We start from the raw sequence: 17,246 nt of genomic DNA, 5'->3' as shown, positions 1-17,246 counted from the left end.
GCACCACCACTCTCCAGCTAGTTGTCATGGAAGATGTCCTCACCTCATGTCTAGAAGATTTTTTAGCATTTAGGATTTACTAGGCCCCAGTGTTTGGTGGCCTGTGTGTATGGATTTGTAATTTTGGTCTCCACTACAGATATCTGAATTTTGTCCTAGAACTTCATCCTATAAATTAGTGATGGAAATTGTCTGGTTTGGTTTGGGACAGATTAATTAGAGGTTTGGGAGAGCTTTTTAAGTTGTGTGCTGTTTTCCTTGGATAAGTCAAGAGAATATTGGCTGAAATCCAACCTGCAAAGCAGGGAATGTAACTGCATTTGAAGCCCTTATTGGAAAGTCAAATCCATTCTTTCTTAATTCCAATTTTTACCCATAATAAAATTCCTTGTCTAAGGCTGTCTGATACTGCACTGGACCAGTGCAAGGCCCATTCTAGTCTGTGAGAACAGCAATTGAGCCCAAAGTCATAGTGTGACCTGTGTCATACCTGCTTCTTGTTATATTTCACAGCAGAGAGTGATATCACAAAGCTGAAATACTTGATATCGCCTATTTTATTAGGTCCAGCAATACTTACAAAATATGTGGTTTTGACCTATCTGCAGAAAAAAGCTGCAAGTGCAGTATGCTAAAGAATGGCATTTAATGGGTTCATTTATCAAGATTCCAGTAACTGATAATATTGATGTGTTTTCCACTGATATTGGACAATTTGGTTTCAGATCACATATGACTTAAAGCATCCTAAGTTATAGCAAAATACTTGCTCTTAAACTGAAGTGTTGTGCTTTGTACTGGATCAAGAGGTGGTGAAACATATAGAAAGCTGATTCATAGCTTGAGACAACTGAAACTGTCCCTTTTGATCACTTTGCAGAGCTCTTCTCAGAGGTGTTATAAGTGTTATTCATCTCTGACCAAAGACTCTGCAATTCCTCTTAACACAATTCAGCATTTAAAGTATCAAATTATACTATCTATATGTCTGTAATTTTATCAGTGTGGGCCATGCATCCACCACTTATGTGTGAACTCAGAATTGCCCAATAATTGGCTTGGGTTCCCTGTTTCTTTGTTAAAGGTGTGTATGGCAGCATCTTTGTAGTTACAAATGAAATAGAAGTGTCTATCAGTATGTCAGCAAAGGCTTTTTGCAGCACTCATCTCTCCAGGAGGATTAGTTTAGCCAATTTGCCCTTAGACACTTCAGGAGCAATTATCCCTGCTTGGACCACAGAGAGCCTGTCAGCTGCATCATGGAAAGACAAACTGTTTCCATGAGGGGGCTGTGCTCTCAGAAAAACTTCCAAGTGTCTCAAGAAAGAACACAGCCTGCACCTCCTGTAATGTGTAATAAGCATGGGACACCCAAGAGGAGTCTCCTGACCATGCTGCTAATTAACAAACCTTCTGAATTTCTGGAATTTCAGTAAACCTGCCCATCATTGCTTCTACACTCAGGAGTGTTCCAAAAATACAACTGGGAAGAGGGAGGAAAATTCTTCCTGTGTTTTCATGAACATTAATTCAATGTTTAAAAAATAATATCCAAATAATGACAGATTTTTCAGCTACTTTCAGGCTTTTATGTCTGCATCTGAATCCTGCAAACATGAACATAATATATATTGCACACGTGTACACCCACATGCGAGCAGAGCTAGGCTGATCCACAGAGACAGAGATTTGCATTAATTTTTTCATATTCATTTAATTTTCCTTAATTTACTAGAGAAAACAAGGGTTTTTTTGCTAATGGAACTGCAGTTACACATAGGGAGAAGGAAGTTATCATTCTCATCTTCATCACTGCATATAATGAAGCAATTTCAGTAGCGCTCATGTCAACAGATTGTTGGTGATGGTGCATCCTTCAGAAGGAATACAAATAGACTTCACTGACCCTGGAGTGCTGAGAGTAACATGAAACTTACTCTGACTTGTAAACTGAGCAAACATGACACGGAGATCACAGAATAAGGGCTTGTATTCCTCTTTAAGCCTTGTTTTGACAAAGTGACTTTCACCAGAGGGACATTTCTGCCATTTTTTTCCCAGCATGTTTCACCTTTCACTGACTATTAATCCCAGTATGACTTAACTTCAAATTATGATTCCCACCTATAAGCATATGTGAGTTAATTCTTACATTTTTTCTAATTTATTTGAGCACACAGTTAGCATTATCTAGGAAAATAAATGTATGAAAACAATTGAGTAAATTGAGTTTAACCAAATGTAGCAAGTTATAAATATTAGAACAAAAAGTGTTATTAAAATTCATATTCATTCATAGGGAAGTTTTATTACTAGCAACTTTAAGAAATCAGGACAGACCATAATATTTCTGAAAATTGCAGTTTCTCATATTCTATGTAGTATTCTTCTAGCTTTAGACTAAAGATAGCTTCCCTATATCTGGTACAGGCTAACATTTATATAGCTATAAGTTTTAAACAGAATTTTTGGATTAATAAAGCATATTTTGCTAAAAGAGAAATTATTCAGAATATTTCTATTTCTCTTAATGCATGGCTTATGTAATATGTTTGATGGCATGGATAGCACTCCAACACAAAATATTTCAAAATAAAGGCATTAGCACAGCAGCTAGTGTATTTTTTCCATGCAGCAGAACAGCTGAGGATGGGATTTAGCATCTTCATCATGTCAACTAACTGATAAATAACTATTAGCAATATCAATGTATATGGTAAAAGACCTTGAAAATCTTGTCCATGGTTTGCAGATGGAAAAACAAAATCACTACAGAGTTTTTCTGTAACCCACCCTCCTAATTCTTCTTTCAACTAGGCCATGGAATCTGAGGACAATAATAGTGGCTGTTTATGTGAAAAAATGTGTCAGGCTTGGTTGCCTTGGTTGTGTAAGATATTAGATCAGTGATGGCAGTTCCAAGTTTGGATAAAGAAAATGCCAGGCTAGACCAGGAAATGAAGGACCTAAATTACTTTTTTTTGTTTTTTACAATGTTGAAGGCAAAAGTGCAAGGTGAAAAGGGATTCATTATTTTTCTAGAGCAATAACCAAACTCCATTTCAAGGAAAATTTGATGGTCCAGATAAATGTTTGCCTATGGTTGGCACTTAGACTTCAGGGTGGGTAGAACAGCCATATTTGGTAACTTCTAAGCAATTTCTGATTTTTGTTTTCTCCAACAGAGCTACAGTGAACCTGTTGATGTTAAAGCCTCCCCACAACCTCAGATGATGAATTCAAAGCAGTCAGTGTTTCATGGGCCTGCCCAGGCTCACTCTGCACTGTACCTCAGTTCCCACTACCACCAACAACCAGGAATGAATCCTCACATCACCGCCATGCATGCCAATATCCCCAGGAACATAGCGCCCAAGCCCAACAACCAAATGCCAGTGACTGTTTCCATAGCAAACATGGCTGTGTCCCCTCCTCCACCGCTTCAGATCAGCCCCCCTCTGCACCAGCATCTCAACATCCAGCAGCACCAGCCGATCCCAATGCAGCAGTCCATTGGAAACCAGCTACCAATGCAGGTCCAGTCTGCTTTACACTCACCTACAATGCAGCAAGTAAGCTGGGGTTTTTCCGTTCTCTTGGGAATTGTTTTATTTTTGGGGAGGGTGTGGGAGGGGAGTCATCCAGAAGTTGGCATAATGAGAGATATTTAGATTAGCTTTAATTTTGCAGGTTCCAAACCATGGTAGTATAGGCTTAGTCTTCCAAGGGCAAGAACAAATGAAAGAGTTTAACTAGAGGATGGAAAACTGCAGTAGAGGTGTTTGTGCTGGCGACAATGTCCATCACTGTCCATACATCCATCTGCAAGTCTGTGGCTACCCTGAAATAGTGAAATGCAAAGCCTTCAGGAGTCAGACTTTGCAAACAAAAGGCAGGCATGTCTAGAAAAAATATAATTGTAGCTTATGCTGTTATCCTTGTGCTGACTGTGATGTGGAACTGTCAGGGGAAACGTAAAGCAGCCCAGGTTGGGCTGAACGTACTAGATTAAGTGAACATGAGTGTGTTACATTACTCCACATTCACAACTTCATTTTGCTGAATAGATATACCTTCTTTTTACTGTAAATGGGCTGTGTTCACCATCCCAATATGGGGCTTTTTTGTTTGGTTTTTTTTTCCCTACTCTGAATGTTTTAGATAGTTGATTCTCAATACATTTCCTATGAATTCTGATTTAATGCAGACCATCCATGGTATTGTGCCTTCCAGGCTTACAGAGGAATATAAAGAGAGCAGATAAACTGTTGATTGCATGAGAGAAAATTTCCTTTTGTATTGTATGAGATCTGACTATCAATAACAATATCTTGCTTTGCAAAGTGGCATTAAAATGAAAATTTTTTTGAATGGAAGTGCAAGAATCTACAAATTTGTATACACAAAACTTGTCAGTACCGGCTGATAATACATAGTCATGAACTTGCTCCATGTTTTATATTTCTCTAAAAATTCACCTTTGCTAACAGGGCATTTGCATTTGCTTTCCAAACCAGAAACATTTCATCTCAAGATTGGTCTTTAGAATTGAGACTACTTCAACACAAACCATAACTTCTTGCCAGGAGAACAATTTAGCAGGGGAAGAAATTTTCCAAAGCAGAAAAAAAAAACCCAAAAGTGTTGAAAGCAATTTGGACTGATAAACTTAGTTGTTCAGGAGATAAATCAAGATATGGTCAGGATGATTTGGATTTATTCAGAGACTTTGATCTTAGTCTCAGGAGTGATTTGGAGTAATCAGAAAGGAAAAGTCGTGAAGTGTTCACAACTTCATCCTAGTTCGGTCAATTTGTCACTATCAGAGAAAACAGACTCAACAGACTTATGACCACGTGTATGTGGAGTCATGTATTCATGGAGGTTTTCCTGCAGTTAGTGTGAGTGTTCCAGGAGAGCCATGCTCAAGTCTCAGAGAACCTCAGGAGCTGACCCCAAACCCGGGCAGCTGGAATCAGCTAGAGGAAGTCCTAGGCAGGTGAGCCAGGAGGGTCTGACTGGAGATCCTAAGCCCAGAGGAATCCTAGTTGAACCCGAAGTCTCAGAGCAGTGAGAGACAAAGCAATACTCTGGTTCATTTACCAAACATGAGAAATTACATCTGTGACAGCCACCTGTTGAGATCCTATAGCTATATTTCAATGAGTTTTTAGTGCACAGTGAGTCAATCTTCCAAGTTCAGATTGTTTGCCAGCTTCAGTGTCACTTGTGTATTAGTCGTCCAATGCAGAATTCCCTATGTCTTTTCCAGAATTGTTAGGCATAATTTACTGAATAGATTTGAAAATCTGTCTCTATTTAGTGAATTAAGAGTAGAGTTGGGACTAACAAAAGATGTCATGCAGATGTTAGATACTTACTTATTTATACATAAACTATCATTTTTATATGGATAAACACTTAGGCAATACTTTAAACTCTCTACCAAAGAAAAGCTAATGTAGTATGAATCTGCTAATGTTTTATTTTGCCAAGTTGCAAGCTGGTAGCATAAGGTGTGTGCATCCATGGTTTGGAAGTACTTTCAGTCATCTGTGAGATATATGGCACACAGTTGACTTGTTTCTAGCTTAAGGAAAAGATACAGGACGCTCGGTTGTAGAAAACAGGTCTCTAGAAGTCAGAATGTAGACCTTTATCATGATGAGTCTTTTTTTTTAACTAAGGAAAATTACAGTTAAATAAAATTGCTGTACTTCTGTGTTCCTGTTAAACTCACAAAATTTTAGGTCAAATGCTTTTTACTAACTCATATTCCTTAGTTAGAAAGGCTGATGCTTTTAATGAAGATACTGTGGTGAGATATTTCTGTTTCACTCAAGGTACTTGTTACTTGTTGAAATCCTTCACTGCCATGCTTTGCCTACATGTCTCTTTAATCATTATGTAATATCTACAAGCCAATTTATATTTCTTACACTCCTGCTTTTGCTTTACAGTCATGCAGCTTTTGAGCTCAAGAAAATCTGTGTCATTTCACTTTGGAATATTTGTTTGGGGTTTTTTTTAACATATAACAGCTTATAGAGTTTGTGAATTGAATTTAAATATAGCAAAATATGTATTACATTATAGGGCTAGAGGTATACTGACAATACATGATTTGCCATGACAGAACAGAACAGAACAGAACAGAACAGCGGTATCTTGCTCAGTTTCTTAAGTATGACCCTTTTTAGTCAAGAAATTATAGAAAACACAACACCAGGATTTCATACTGTGTTAGAACATAGAAGATAGGTTGGTCACCAGGAGGCAAATAGCAAAAAGTCAAGAGATTACAACCTAAAAGTAAGGGCCTCTTTCTGGCTCAATTGTCAAAGGACTCTGCTCTCCCTTCTGGTTGAAATAGAGCAAACACTCTGCTGATCACAGAGCTTGTTAAAGAGGAAAAGATGTAGTGGGAGAAAAATTGAGCTCTCCCAGCAGCTCAGAGTCAACAGCAGTAAGGAGAAAGAGGAAGCACCACACTGTCTGTCTGGCCTATGGTGATGAGGGAAGGGGAGGTCTGGATGTGATGTTCAGTCCCAAACAGCACTGTGTAGAACACTCTCCTGAATAAAAAGCCAAGAAGAATGGAAGAATATTAATTCTAAGAAAGCAGAGCAATAGTTGCTTTTAAACCAACGTTTTTTCACTTCCCTCAAGTTGTTTTATTTCCTCCATGCTTAGGTATGGCCACCATAAACCTTTCCAAAGACTCCATGAAGGTAGCAAGAACAGAAACTAGTTAACATACCACTCCCTAGGGAGTGACTTGCAACAGGAGTAATTTTCCTTTTTGGAAGCCTCAGCACTATTCATACTAACTAGACTAATACAGTATAAGAAAAAAAAAGGCCAATTTTGTCATGTCATACTGCAGCAAGAGAAGGCAAGAGAAGAGTAAGTCTGCCAACAGCTTCCCAGCAGAGCAGTTTTCTACTGCAGGTGTTGGCTCACCTGGCTGGGCACCTTCATTGCAGACTGTGCTGGAGGCATGTTAGAAGTAGAAATCATCAATTGTGGGTTCTCTTTTATTTTTTCTTTTTTTCTTGTTTTTTTTTTTTCTTTTTTTTTTCCTTTTTTTCTCTTTCTTTTCTTTTTTTGTCCTTTTTTTTCCCCAAACATCCCTCTTTGAAATAGTTCATGTCTCACCAGTGGGACACTCAACAGTAGCAGGCTCTGCAAATCCCTGCTCTCAACATATCCCCTGCTTGAACTCTGGCTCTGTGACATTTGGTCAGTCATTTTCTCCAGGAAAAGGAGGATAGTTTCTTATCAAAGGCCATCTCGTAGAATGTCTGAAGGACTGCCAGCTCCAAGAAAAACCACAAAGAGATCCAGATTTCAGTCCTGGCAGGCAGGAACACAGTTCTCCAAAAAACATTGTGCGTGAAATTCACAAACTCTTCTATGCAGACTTTGAGGAGGGTCTGCTAAGAAGTGCTGACCTGAGGAGATAGTTCTGTTCCTGCTGCTTCCAGGACAATGAGCTGGTCTTCATCAGCTCTACAGGGAACAGCATGTCCTTCTCCATATCCAGCACTCCTTGCCTGCACGTGTGCAGCTGCCAAATCAAGAGTGACTGCCAGCTGGGGAAGGGCAGTCTCCTTTGAGGATCCAGAAAAACTACAGAACATCAAAAAAAGCAGAAGTGTTGGTAGCCAAAAGTCCTCAGTGACTGCACAATTTCTGTTATTTTTAAAATCAATTAACTCTGTGGAGTATGCAGCTGATGCAATGCATCCAAATTTGTCTGAAATGCAATATAAAATTTCAGTATTAGCATTTTGGTCATATGCCTAGTATAAGTAATTATTTTTTAACTTCTTTTAAACAAGCTCTATTTTGAGTTATCTAAATTGTAACTTCTTGGAGGTAGATTATTTTGTCTTTTTTTCTCTTCTATTCCAACAGTTAATTAATAAATTTTAAAAAGGTCATTACTGTAGACCTTTGGGATGCTTGTTTACAGTGATAATCCTTTTAAACTATAAAAAAATGACCATAATCTCTGTTCTAATACTTAGTTCAAAATTAGATCCTGATTTTTATTAACTTCTAATTCTGAAATTCATTATATTTTTCCTAAATATCATTAACAGGAGCTGTGTTAAAGTTTTACTTTTCAAAGTCAAAATCCACTCTGACGTAGTTTCTCTTTTATCCACCTTTGACACACAGGTAGACTCACGGTAGATTTGAAGAGTGTGATTTTTCTTTCATTAAATGCTCATATGAGCATCTTATCACTGTATAATTTTTTGACTGATACAGAGTTTTCTCTCTCCAGTCTGTTTCTTAGGTTTGACATGATGTTTAATTTTTACTCAGTTGGCCTTAGATGATCTGATTATTAACCCTTGTCATTCAAATCAGCACAATTTCTCCAAAGTTCAGGCTGAAACAGCAGCTGAAGCTGCAGCCTGTTTTCACTTGCAAGGTCATTCTTTCCTTTCTCTACTCTCTATGGAGATTTGTGCCTCTTTCTGAGCATGCACCTCTACCCAGCCTGTTCACTGTGCTCTTTGGTGTGAAGAGTGATGAGACTGAGGATTCACTCCCTCCTTAATACACCCAGATCTTGTTAAGGAGCCCTTCAAGTAGCCCTACTGGAAGCATCACCTTCCCTGCTCAAAATCGTGCACCCAAGCATTGCATGGGATGGTGAGTCCCATGTCCAACTCTGTCCCATTTCAGTTCACAGGTAGAGGAAACAAAACTAAATTCTTAATGTCTAGTAGCCATGGCTGCAAGTACCTATGCATAACAAAGCATCAGAAGATTAATGTATGTCACTTTTTTTTTTTAATAATAACTCATTTTAGTCTACTTTTAGGTATTTTTTTCCCTTTAGAAAATAAATGTATACAGCAAGATGATTGCATAGCCTGCCAAAAATAATAACCTCATTTTTTCTGATATATATTTTATATACAGCAAACTCAGGAACCTGCTGTATTTGTCCAGATTTCTTCTTCTTTTTTGTTAAGCTTTGTCTTCGAATGAGGTCAAGAGAAAAAAAAAAATCATTAATATCTGTCAACTTCCTTTATAACCTTAAGGAAAAATCTTTGTATGATATCACACAGGCAGATTTTCAATTTCCTTGTGTAATAAACAGATGCTTTAGGATTCAGATATAATTTAAAGGTTTAAAATATCACATTGAGATTGATGAATAAATCAGTTGTGAAGACAAAAACATTGATGCCTGTTGAAAATACCTCTCCAGACAGGCAGGAAATGAAATTAGTTCCTAGTAAAGTGTGGATATGAGGATCACTCTTTAGTTCTGCTGCAGGCTTTTTAGGACTTGCTACAGTGGCACAACGAAACTGCTAGGGCTACAGAAATCTAATTAAAGAGCAAATGTCCCTCCTGACATCAAATTAATCTTTATCAAGTTCCCTATTTTTATTTCAATCTGGGACAAGAAAATGAAATTTAAAATTCTAGGCATGTTGCAAAACAGTTGGTGATTTTCTCTTGAGCATTACAATGCAAAAACATTCAGCATTGTTTAATTAGACCTCGAAGCACTCATTTTCTGAGCACTTTTTATTTCATCATTGTTTGTTAAGGGCTTACATAAATAATACCCAAATATTTTCCACAAGCCTGGTACAAGGCTGTTTCCCTCTGTTGTACAGATCTGTATTTTCAGAGTTTTTTCTCTTGATAAAAAAGCTGAAGTAATTTTTGTTTACATCTTTAACAGTACCATACTTTATCAGTCCTTCGTACTGAGTTGAGGTTGCTTAAATGATTTGGCTGTAACAAGCATGCTTTCCATCACCCACAGTGCTGGTATTCTGGTAGCCCTCAAACCCCCAGAGGGACCACTGAGACCCTTCTAGGACTGGAGCCTGGCACAGATATCCCTGCATCATGTTAGCGTTTATCACCTGAGTGTGCCCTAAGAAACAGAGCCCAATCCCAGGCAGCCATAAACTAAATAGAACTTGTCAGGTACAAGGTGAAAGCATTGTTATGCCTTATTTTGCAGGTAGAAGAATTAAATTTGGCTCTGCAGCCCCAAACTTAACATGAGAGGTACCAATTCAGTCCAAACACACGTGCACATGTGCTTTGCTAGAAGAGAGCCAAGGCAATTTGGCTGTGGTCACTCAGAAAACCTGAAAAAATACGAGAATCCATCTGCACCCAGTTCCTGAATTAAAATCCAGGACCATTCTCTGACACCTACGCTATTTATTTATCCTAATTCCAGAAGAAATTGAATGGATATTGTACTGATGGTTTCTTCTTTGGATTTGGAGGAACTGTCTCCTTGCTCCATGAGTGTTGTCCAGACTTTGTGGATGCTCCCTCTCCCTGGAGGTGTTCAAGGCCAGGCTGGATGGACCTATGAGCAATCAGGTTTAGTGGAAGTTGTCCCTGCCCACCAGATGATCTTTAAGGTCCCTTCCAACCCAAACCATTCTATGATTTTAGGAGTACTTGAGTCTCTGTGCCTGCTCACTTGCATGCTTTGCTACTGGCTACTGTCCCTATATAGTGTTTTTCTTGGACATATGATCGATCAGCGGATTTGCTACCAAAGGTAAATCTAAGTGCCTGGGGGTAGGATGTGTTTCTGTGGTTGGTTTCCTCTTACAGCTAAATTAAAAAGGTCTTATGGTTGGTGTTTTGTGTAAAAATGATGAAGATGGTATACAAACCCAAATTCTCAGCCTTCTAATTACACAAAACTCCAATTAAAGTCATTGGGAAATCTGCTCAATTACCATTTCCTTTGGATCTGTTGCAGGTATGGGAGTCTCTGCAGCTCGCTGCACAGATTCAGAGCCTGGTGAAAAGGCAGTGCATGAGCATGGGGGTTACAGTCCCCATGGCTGTAAAACCCACCATGGGAAGGCTTTATTTAGTCTCATTAACAGGCAGTATATAAATAACATGGCAACTAGATGCAGAATTCAGCTGTGAACTTGCTCACTACTAATGGTCTGTTTCTTGGTGTCAACAGGGATTAAGTGAGGTTTCCAAGAGTGTTTTAGGTACTCAGGGTATTCTCCATATGGAAAAGATTAAGAAATAAAGTTGCAGTCATTTATGGCCTAGACTAAAACCCATGATCAGGATGAGTGGAGCAAGGTGGCAGTGTACATGAGAGGTGGGGCAAAACACCTGCAGGATCTCAGGGAATAGTCAGGGAAGAGAGATGAGAAGAAGGAAGCAATGTTCCATTTGAAGGAAGGCAATTTCTATGGATGAAGGGGGCCAAGTGAAAGCTGAGAATATTCATTTATTTTGACAAAAGGTAGGGTGGCTGCCTTCTTAAACCTGCAGAAAAAAACATCTGTCCACAAAATGCCTGTTGTAATGAAGGCTGTGTAAGAAAAGCAATCACACACAACACACGAACACTGAATTAACTAAAAGCTATGAGAGTTAATTCTGTCTATTCTGTATGTGATCTTTGGCTGGAAGGAGTGAGTTTCCAAACTAGGCATCTTGGTGCAAGTTCCATTTCTCATTTAGTAGCTATGCATCCAGTTTACTTCAGTGGGAATTGTATGCCCTTGCCCCAGGAAGAAGTTTGGTCTGGATTTTTTCAGTAGACATCAATTGCTTTAATACAACGTTCCCATGATTTTACCCAGTACAGCTCTTCCTACTTTACAGGAACATGATGCACAGGATGAAACAGATACGCTAGCCTTGAAATTTCAATTGTTCTCCGGTTTTAAACACAATATTTAAACATCAGAATATATCAAAAGAGCTAAAAATGATTATGACTTTTCATATGACAGAAAATTCAGGGAGCAGGTTAGATGTCTCTTTGTAACTTCCACTTTTTTTTCTCATCTCCTTGGTTTCAAAAGCAAGTTATTCTCTGCCACTTTTGCTACATTAGTCCAACAACTGTTAAAAACCTTTGGTTGAATTTCCGTTTAGTTGAGAGAGAAGTGAAAATAAAAGAAGCGGCAGATGGTCCCTTTGTGACTGAATGAAGAAAAAGGGTTTTGAGAACAATACGTGAATAGGTGTAGTCTAATAAAACAGTCAACCACCTGCTGCCTACATCCTTCAAAAAGATTCTGTTGCATATTCTGGGAATTAGTGACTAGTGTGTATGCTTACGTTTAATCTAAATGGAAGCTCTAAGGAGCAAACAGACCTTTTTGTCCCAGTGCTGATTGAGTTGTTCTCTTGGTTCGGAATTGTTTCTGCACTGTCTCCTTTAGTTCCATCCTGTGACTGTGTAACTGCGAACAGAGCTTTGGCAGTGTTTCATTTCTCAAACTGAAGAAAGATTTTAAAACTTAGAAAGCACCTACACATTTTGGCCTATTTTAGGTTTTATAACCAAAATCTCACCTGGAAAAGTAGTATTCTCTAGCATTGCACAGTACAGTCTGCATTTATACTTTTTTTAATGCACCCAACCTGTTACTCTTTTTCCATTCTTTGTAATGTACTTGTTTTCTCCTCTAGGGATTTACTCTTCAGCCTGATTATCAGAATATCATCAATCCAACATCAACAGCTGCACAAGTTGTTACCCAAGCAATGGAGTATGTTCGTTCAGGGTGCAGAAATCCTCCAGCACAGACTGTGGACTGGAATAATGACTACTGCAGTAATGGGTAAGCAGCCAGTGAATGCCACCTTGTGTTGAGCAACATTCATGACACAAGTATATGATAGAGAATTGGGAAACAGCATTGTTTCCCGTTTCCCTACAGTGTTTCTGAAGTGTATCTGTGATGGCCCCGTATTTATTCAGCAGTTAGTCTGTTGTGGGAGAGCAATTGTTCAATACATATATTTATTAGACATCTGTCACCTTTTCACAGCACATACAGTTTCTAGGTCTCAGAGAACCTTGCATTCCATAGAAGATCAGAACTGAAGTCTTAGGGAGAAGGAGTAAGAAAGAAGTTTTAAGAGCACTGTGTATCAATGAGAGGCAAATGACGTGAACTATTTTCTAGTCTGGGTCATGCAAATAGCTAGCTGGGTCATGAAAAACCACATCAGTGAGAAGCAGGGCTGATACATGGGATACAAGATACATGGAAGAGAATTGCATGAAGAACACATGATTGTAACCAGAAACAAAACACCATACCTGTAGGAGCCCTATGTCCTCAATATAAGGTTAGTAACCCCTTCAGTCCTTCAACTTCTGGCACCCTGGTTTTTGTGGAGCCATGTTACTGTGCCACAAACTGCCTGGAAACATTTAACACTGAGCAGAAGGTATCTTTTCAGTTTTAAGTTATAGATGTTGTGCCTTGTGAACATGCCCACCAGCCTGACCTCCCCTTGATTTAGCCTGAATCCCCAAGGCAATGGAAGATAAAAGCTCTTCCTTGCTCCCAAAGTGCCAAATCTAGCCCAGACAAATAAACAGAAAGCAGAACTAAAGACCAGTTTCATCCATTACATTTACTTAAACCAAAAATTTCACTTGCCTTATTGTTTTAAAGTGTTCCTGGAACTCAAATTAGAACTGAATAAAAATAATTTTCTGGCTGCTAGTTCAAAATAACACCTTTGCTACAACCTGCTGACACTGAGGCGGACTTTAGCTAGTCTGAACAGCAGCATCATTCTTTCCCATACCTATCACTGTTGCCCCATGACTTGCCACTTGTTCAGCAGAACAGTTTCACTTCTGTGTCCTACCACCATGTCAAGATGTGCTGCAGGCCCTAATTGAAATCTATCCAGCCCACAGACTTTTACAACCACTTACACTGAGCTCTGAATAAACTGTCCTCTGTCAAACAAGCCACAGCCACCTGTGGATTTGATTCCTGGTCTCTTCTGGAACAAAGCAATGTGTCATTGTTCCCAGAAGTGCTCTCCAGGTGTGCAGTGGGTGTAACTTCCCATCCCCAGCAGCTTTCTCTGAGCACATATGCCTGTAGATAGCCCACCCTGTGTAGAGAAGACTTTGCAAATCAATGTGAACTTAATCTTTGCTTGGCTTCTGCTGTCCCCTTGCAAATGCTTATCATGCAAATGCGGCCAATCCAGCACGTATTGGGTATATCTGTACCAGTAAATCAGATATGCCAGAGGCTCAGTAAGTGGCAGACACCCATGTTCATGCAATGAAACTCTCCTGCCTCTAGGGAAACTGGCTGCTTCTTATAGGCCACTTATGGAGCATTATTCCAAGACCTGTGCTAAATCTGGAGCTCCAAGCAGATTTTGATAGTCAGTGCTACCAGCCCACTAGTGCAGGTTACCCCAAACCAGTGCTCAAACCCATGTCCCAGTCCTGGGCAGTTTTAAAAACAGATGTGGTCTCCACGTTGCTATAAGTTACTATGACTTTTTCTTATTATTACCATGGCAATGCAGCTGTACTTCAGTGATATGCTTGGAATTAATGACATGCAGTGGGGTTGTGGGGCTGATCTTTTTTTTTTTTTCTTGAAGAATAGAACTAAAAATTTTTCAAATATAAGAAAAAAAGTCACATTTGTTCTTTTTCTCTTTGAACAGGGGCATGCAGAGGGACAAAGCACTCTACCTTACCTGAAAATCTGAAACACCTCTCCTTTCCTTTCACTGAGGAATGCAGGGAAGTCTTTTCATCATGGATTGCTTTATGCAGTCAGGGCAGTTCTGCATTTTATTAGAAAATACAAGTTGCTAAGCACTTAGGACTATTTGAGCTTGTGGGTCACCCACTCTGGAAAAAATAGTCTCGCTTCTTTCCTTTTCTTTGTTTTTTTCCCCATTTTTTCTCTTTCTTTCTCCTTTCCACCCCTTCCCTGAGATCCTATAACGGACATTGCTTTTCTTCTTCCCTGAAGGAAACTTGGACCATTCAGATTTTATGTTGGTTTTTGCTGTGAAGTGCTGCGGTAGTAACTGCCTTAGCAACTGTAGATGTCTCGGATAAAAGTCCTGGATTTTCCATTGGTTTTTCATAATGGGTGTTTATATGAAACTACTAAAGACTTTTTAAATGGCTTGATGTAGCAGTCATAGCAAGTTTGTAAATAGCATCTATGTTACACTCTCCTAGAGTATAAAATGTGAATGTTTTTGTAGCTAATTGTAATTGAAACTGGCTCATTCCAGTTTATTGATTTCACAATAAGGGTAAAATTGGCAAACATTCATATTTTTACTTCATTTTTAAACAACTGACTGATAGTCTATATTTTCAAAGTATTTGGAGAAAAAAAGTAAAGTAGTCCCAAATTATATTAATTAAAAATATTGGCTTTGTCTCATGAAATAAATACAAAAAACTTAGGAGAAAAAACTAATGTTGATAAAGAGCAAACACATTTATTTTGTACTGCCTAAAAAATGCTTTTTTTTTTAAAGAAAATCACTTTATGTGTACTGGTTAGTAAACGTCATTTAAGTCCTTTTATGTATAAAACTGCCAAATGCTTACCTGATATTTTATTAGATGCAGAAACAGATTGGAGACAGCTAAATTATAACCTCTACATATGGCTATGTATTATTGTTTCTTCATACTGTGTCTGTATTTAATCTTTTTTATGGAACCTGTTGCGCCTATTTATGAAATAATAAATATAGGTGTTTGTAAGTAAATTTGTTAGCATTTTAAAGAGGTTTCTTTGACGCTTTAACTTTTGCTGGCACAAATTGTTCACAACTGATGATGTGAATACTTTATTTAGTTTTTACAGTGACAAATATAACAACAAACCTGCTTTAATGGCAGAAAATGAAGGTAACCAAGAACTATTTCTCTATTTCTTTGGTTGTTATGGAAAATAAAAAAAAGGTATTTTAAGTAATTCCCTTTTTAAAACATTGTAGGAGGAAGTTGCCCAAAACTAAGACTTGAACCAACAAAACTAACTGAATAAAGCTACATAACACTGCTTCTTGAAACTTCATCATGTTTTGTTAATTTGTCAAGTGGAATAAACATATTACCAAAAGAAATATTACCAAATATGCTTCAGCCATTTTATTATATATGCAAAAGTCCTACAGAATTTTAGGGAGTATATCAGAAATAAATCCTAAAATGAAAGGTAAGTTCAACAGCCACAGGGAAAGGGATAAAAATATCCAAAAGAAGGTATTTTTTCAATGTTTGGGATCAGGGATAGTGCTGAAAATATATTTCTGGATTATTTTGTCCCAGATGCCTGTCCCATTAATGGACACTACCACTGATTTGTATTTTCTGTGTGAAATAAAGGAAGCAATTCAGATAGAATACACATTTGGCAATGCCATTGGTTTTTCTTTATAAAACAAAACAGAAACAAAGGCATGCTTGCTTCTGAATGATTTCAGGCAATGTACAATCGGAATCACTTGGCATGTAATAACTAATAAATAATGCAGATCAGATGTGATTACTCAAATAACTGTAGCTGAGAGCTCTAATTTTCCTGTCTTGAAACTGTATGAGAACTCGTGATTAAATTCAGAGTTTATTGTTTGTCTGTTTAGTACTTTAGAAATATACCAGCACTACTAATTACCCAATGTCTTCTATTTATTATATTACAGTAAACTACATTTTCCACTCATATTAATTCTAAAGAGAAAAGATAATTACTGAGAATGAGAAAAATCAACTTTGATTTCGACAGGCAGTTTTCTTTTTTCTTTTATGGAAAAGAACTGTGTTATCTTCATTTCTTATAGAGCAGGTGTGCAGTCACATAAAGTTGTTAATTTCGGTATCCAAGCAGAGTTCGAAATACAAGAAAACTTTAATGTAAATAAAAAAATACATCATGAATAAAATACTTATTCTGTATGAACCTCTGGCTAGTTGGTGTCTCTCAGTCTGTCACCATGGGAAGCTCTGGTGTGTGTGCTGTGCAGCACTTTACCCATCCAGTGTGGTTCTGGTACCCATCCTCTGAGTGAGGTTCTGTGTCCGGTGTCTGCTCAGATGAAAGAACTGTGCTGGAAGAGCAGCAGGTTTTGGCCATGGATATACTGAAACCATTTTTTACCAAAAGAAAGATCCAACTTCAATCCATAGATGTCAATTCTTCATGTCTGACCTCAGAAAAATAAATGGTTGCCAGCCATGGGCAGTCTGCTGTTTGGTTTCGGCTGTGTATTGACAGATATGAACTGCCAATGGATGGTTGGGATCCTTCTGGAAGCAGGTGAAACTCCAATGGAATTGGTGAAGATGTGCCCTGTCCTTCACTGCAGCATTGTGCCTTAGGCACCACAGTAACACAGACACCCCAGTCACTGGTTGTAAGTCACCATCTGGCCTAACCATGTTA

At 38.3% G+C, this 17,246-nt stretch overlaps 1 protein-coding gene across 3 annotated transcripts in view; it reads left to right on the top strand.

The window, feature by feature from the left end:
- Nucleotides 1–16,763, top strand: part of TOX (thymocyte selection associated high mobility group box) — a 218,702-nt gene extending 201,939 nt beyond the window's left edge. For all 3 annotated transcript variants that reach the window (XM_036406263.2, XM_054515105.1, XM_054515103.1), the window contains 3 exons: nucleotides 3,186–3,572; nucleotides 12,469–12,620; nucleotides 14,494–16,763. In XM_036406263.2, coding sequence (XP_036262156.1) covers nucleotides 3,186–3,572; nucleotides 12,469–12,620; nucleotides 14,494–14,530 — 576 coding nt within the window. In that variant the 3' untranslated portion in view covers nucleotides 14,531–16,763. The remainder of the gene's footprint in view (nucleotides 1–3,185; nucleotides 3,573–12,468; nucleotides 12,621–14,493) is intronic.
- Nucleotides 16,764–17,246: the final 483 nt, after the last annotated feature.

The sequence above is a fragment of the Molothrus ater genome, chromosome 1 (assembly GCF_012460135.2).
Source record: "Molothrus ater isolate BHLD 08-10-18 breed brown headed cowbird chromosome 1, BPBGC_Mater_1.1, whole genome shotgun sequence".
Taxonomy (NCBI): Eukaryota; Metazoa; Chordata; class Aves; order Passeriformes; family Icteridae; genus Molothrus; species Molothrus ater.
Note: the sequence above shows the minus strand (reverse complement) of the source record. Positions and strands in the feature narration are given on the sequence as shown.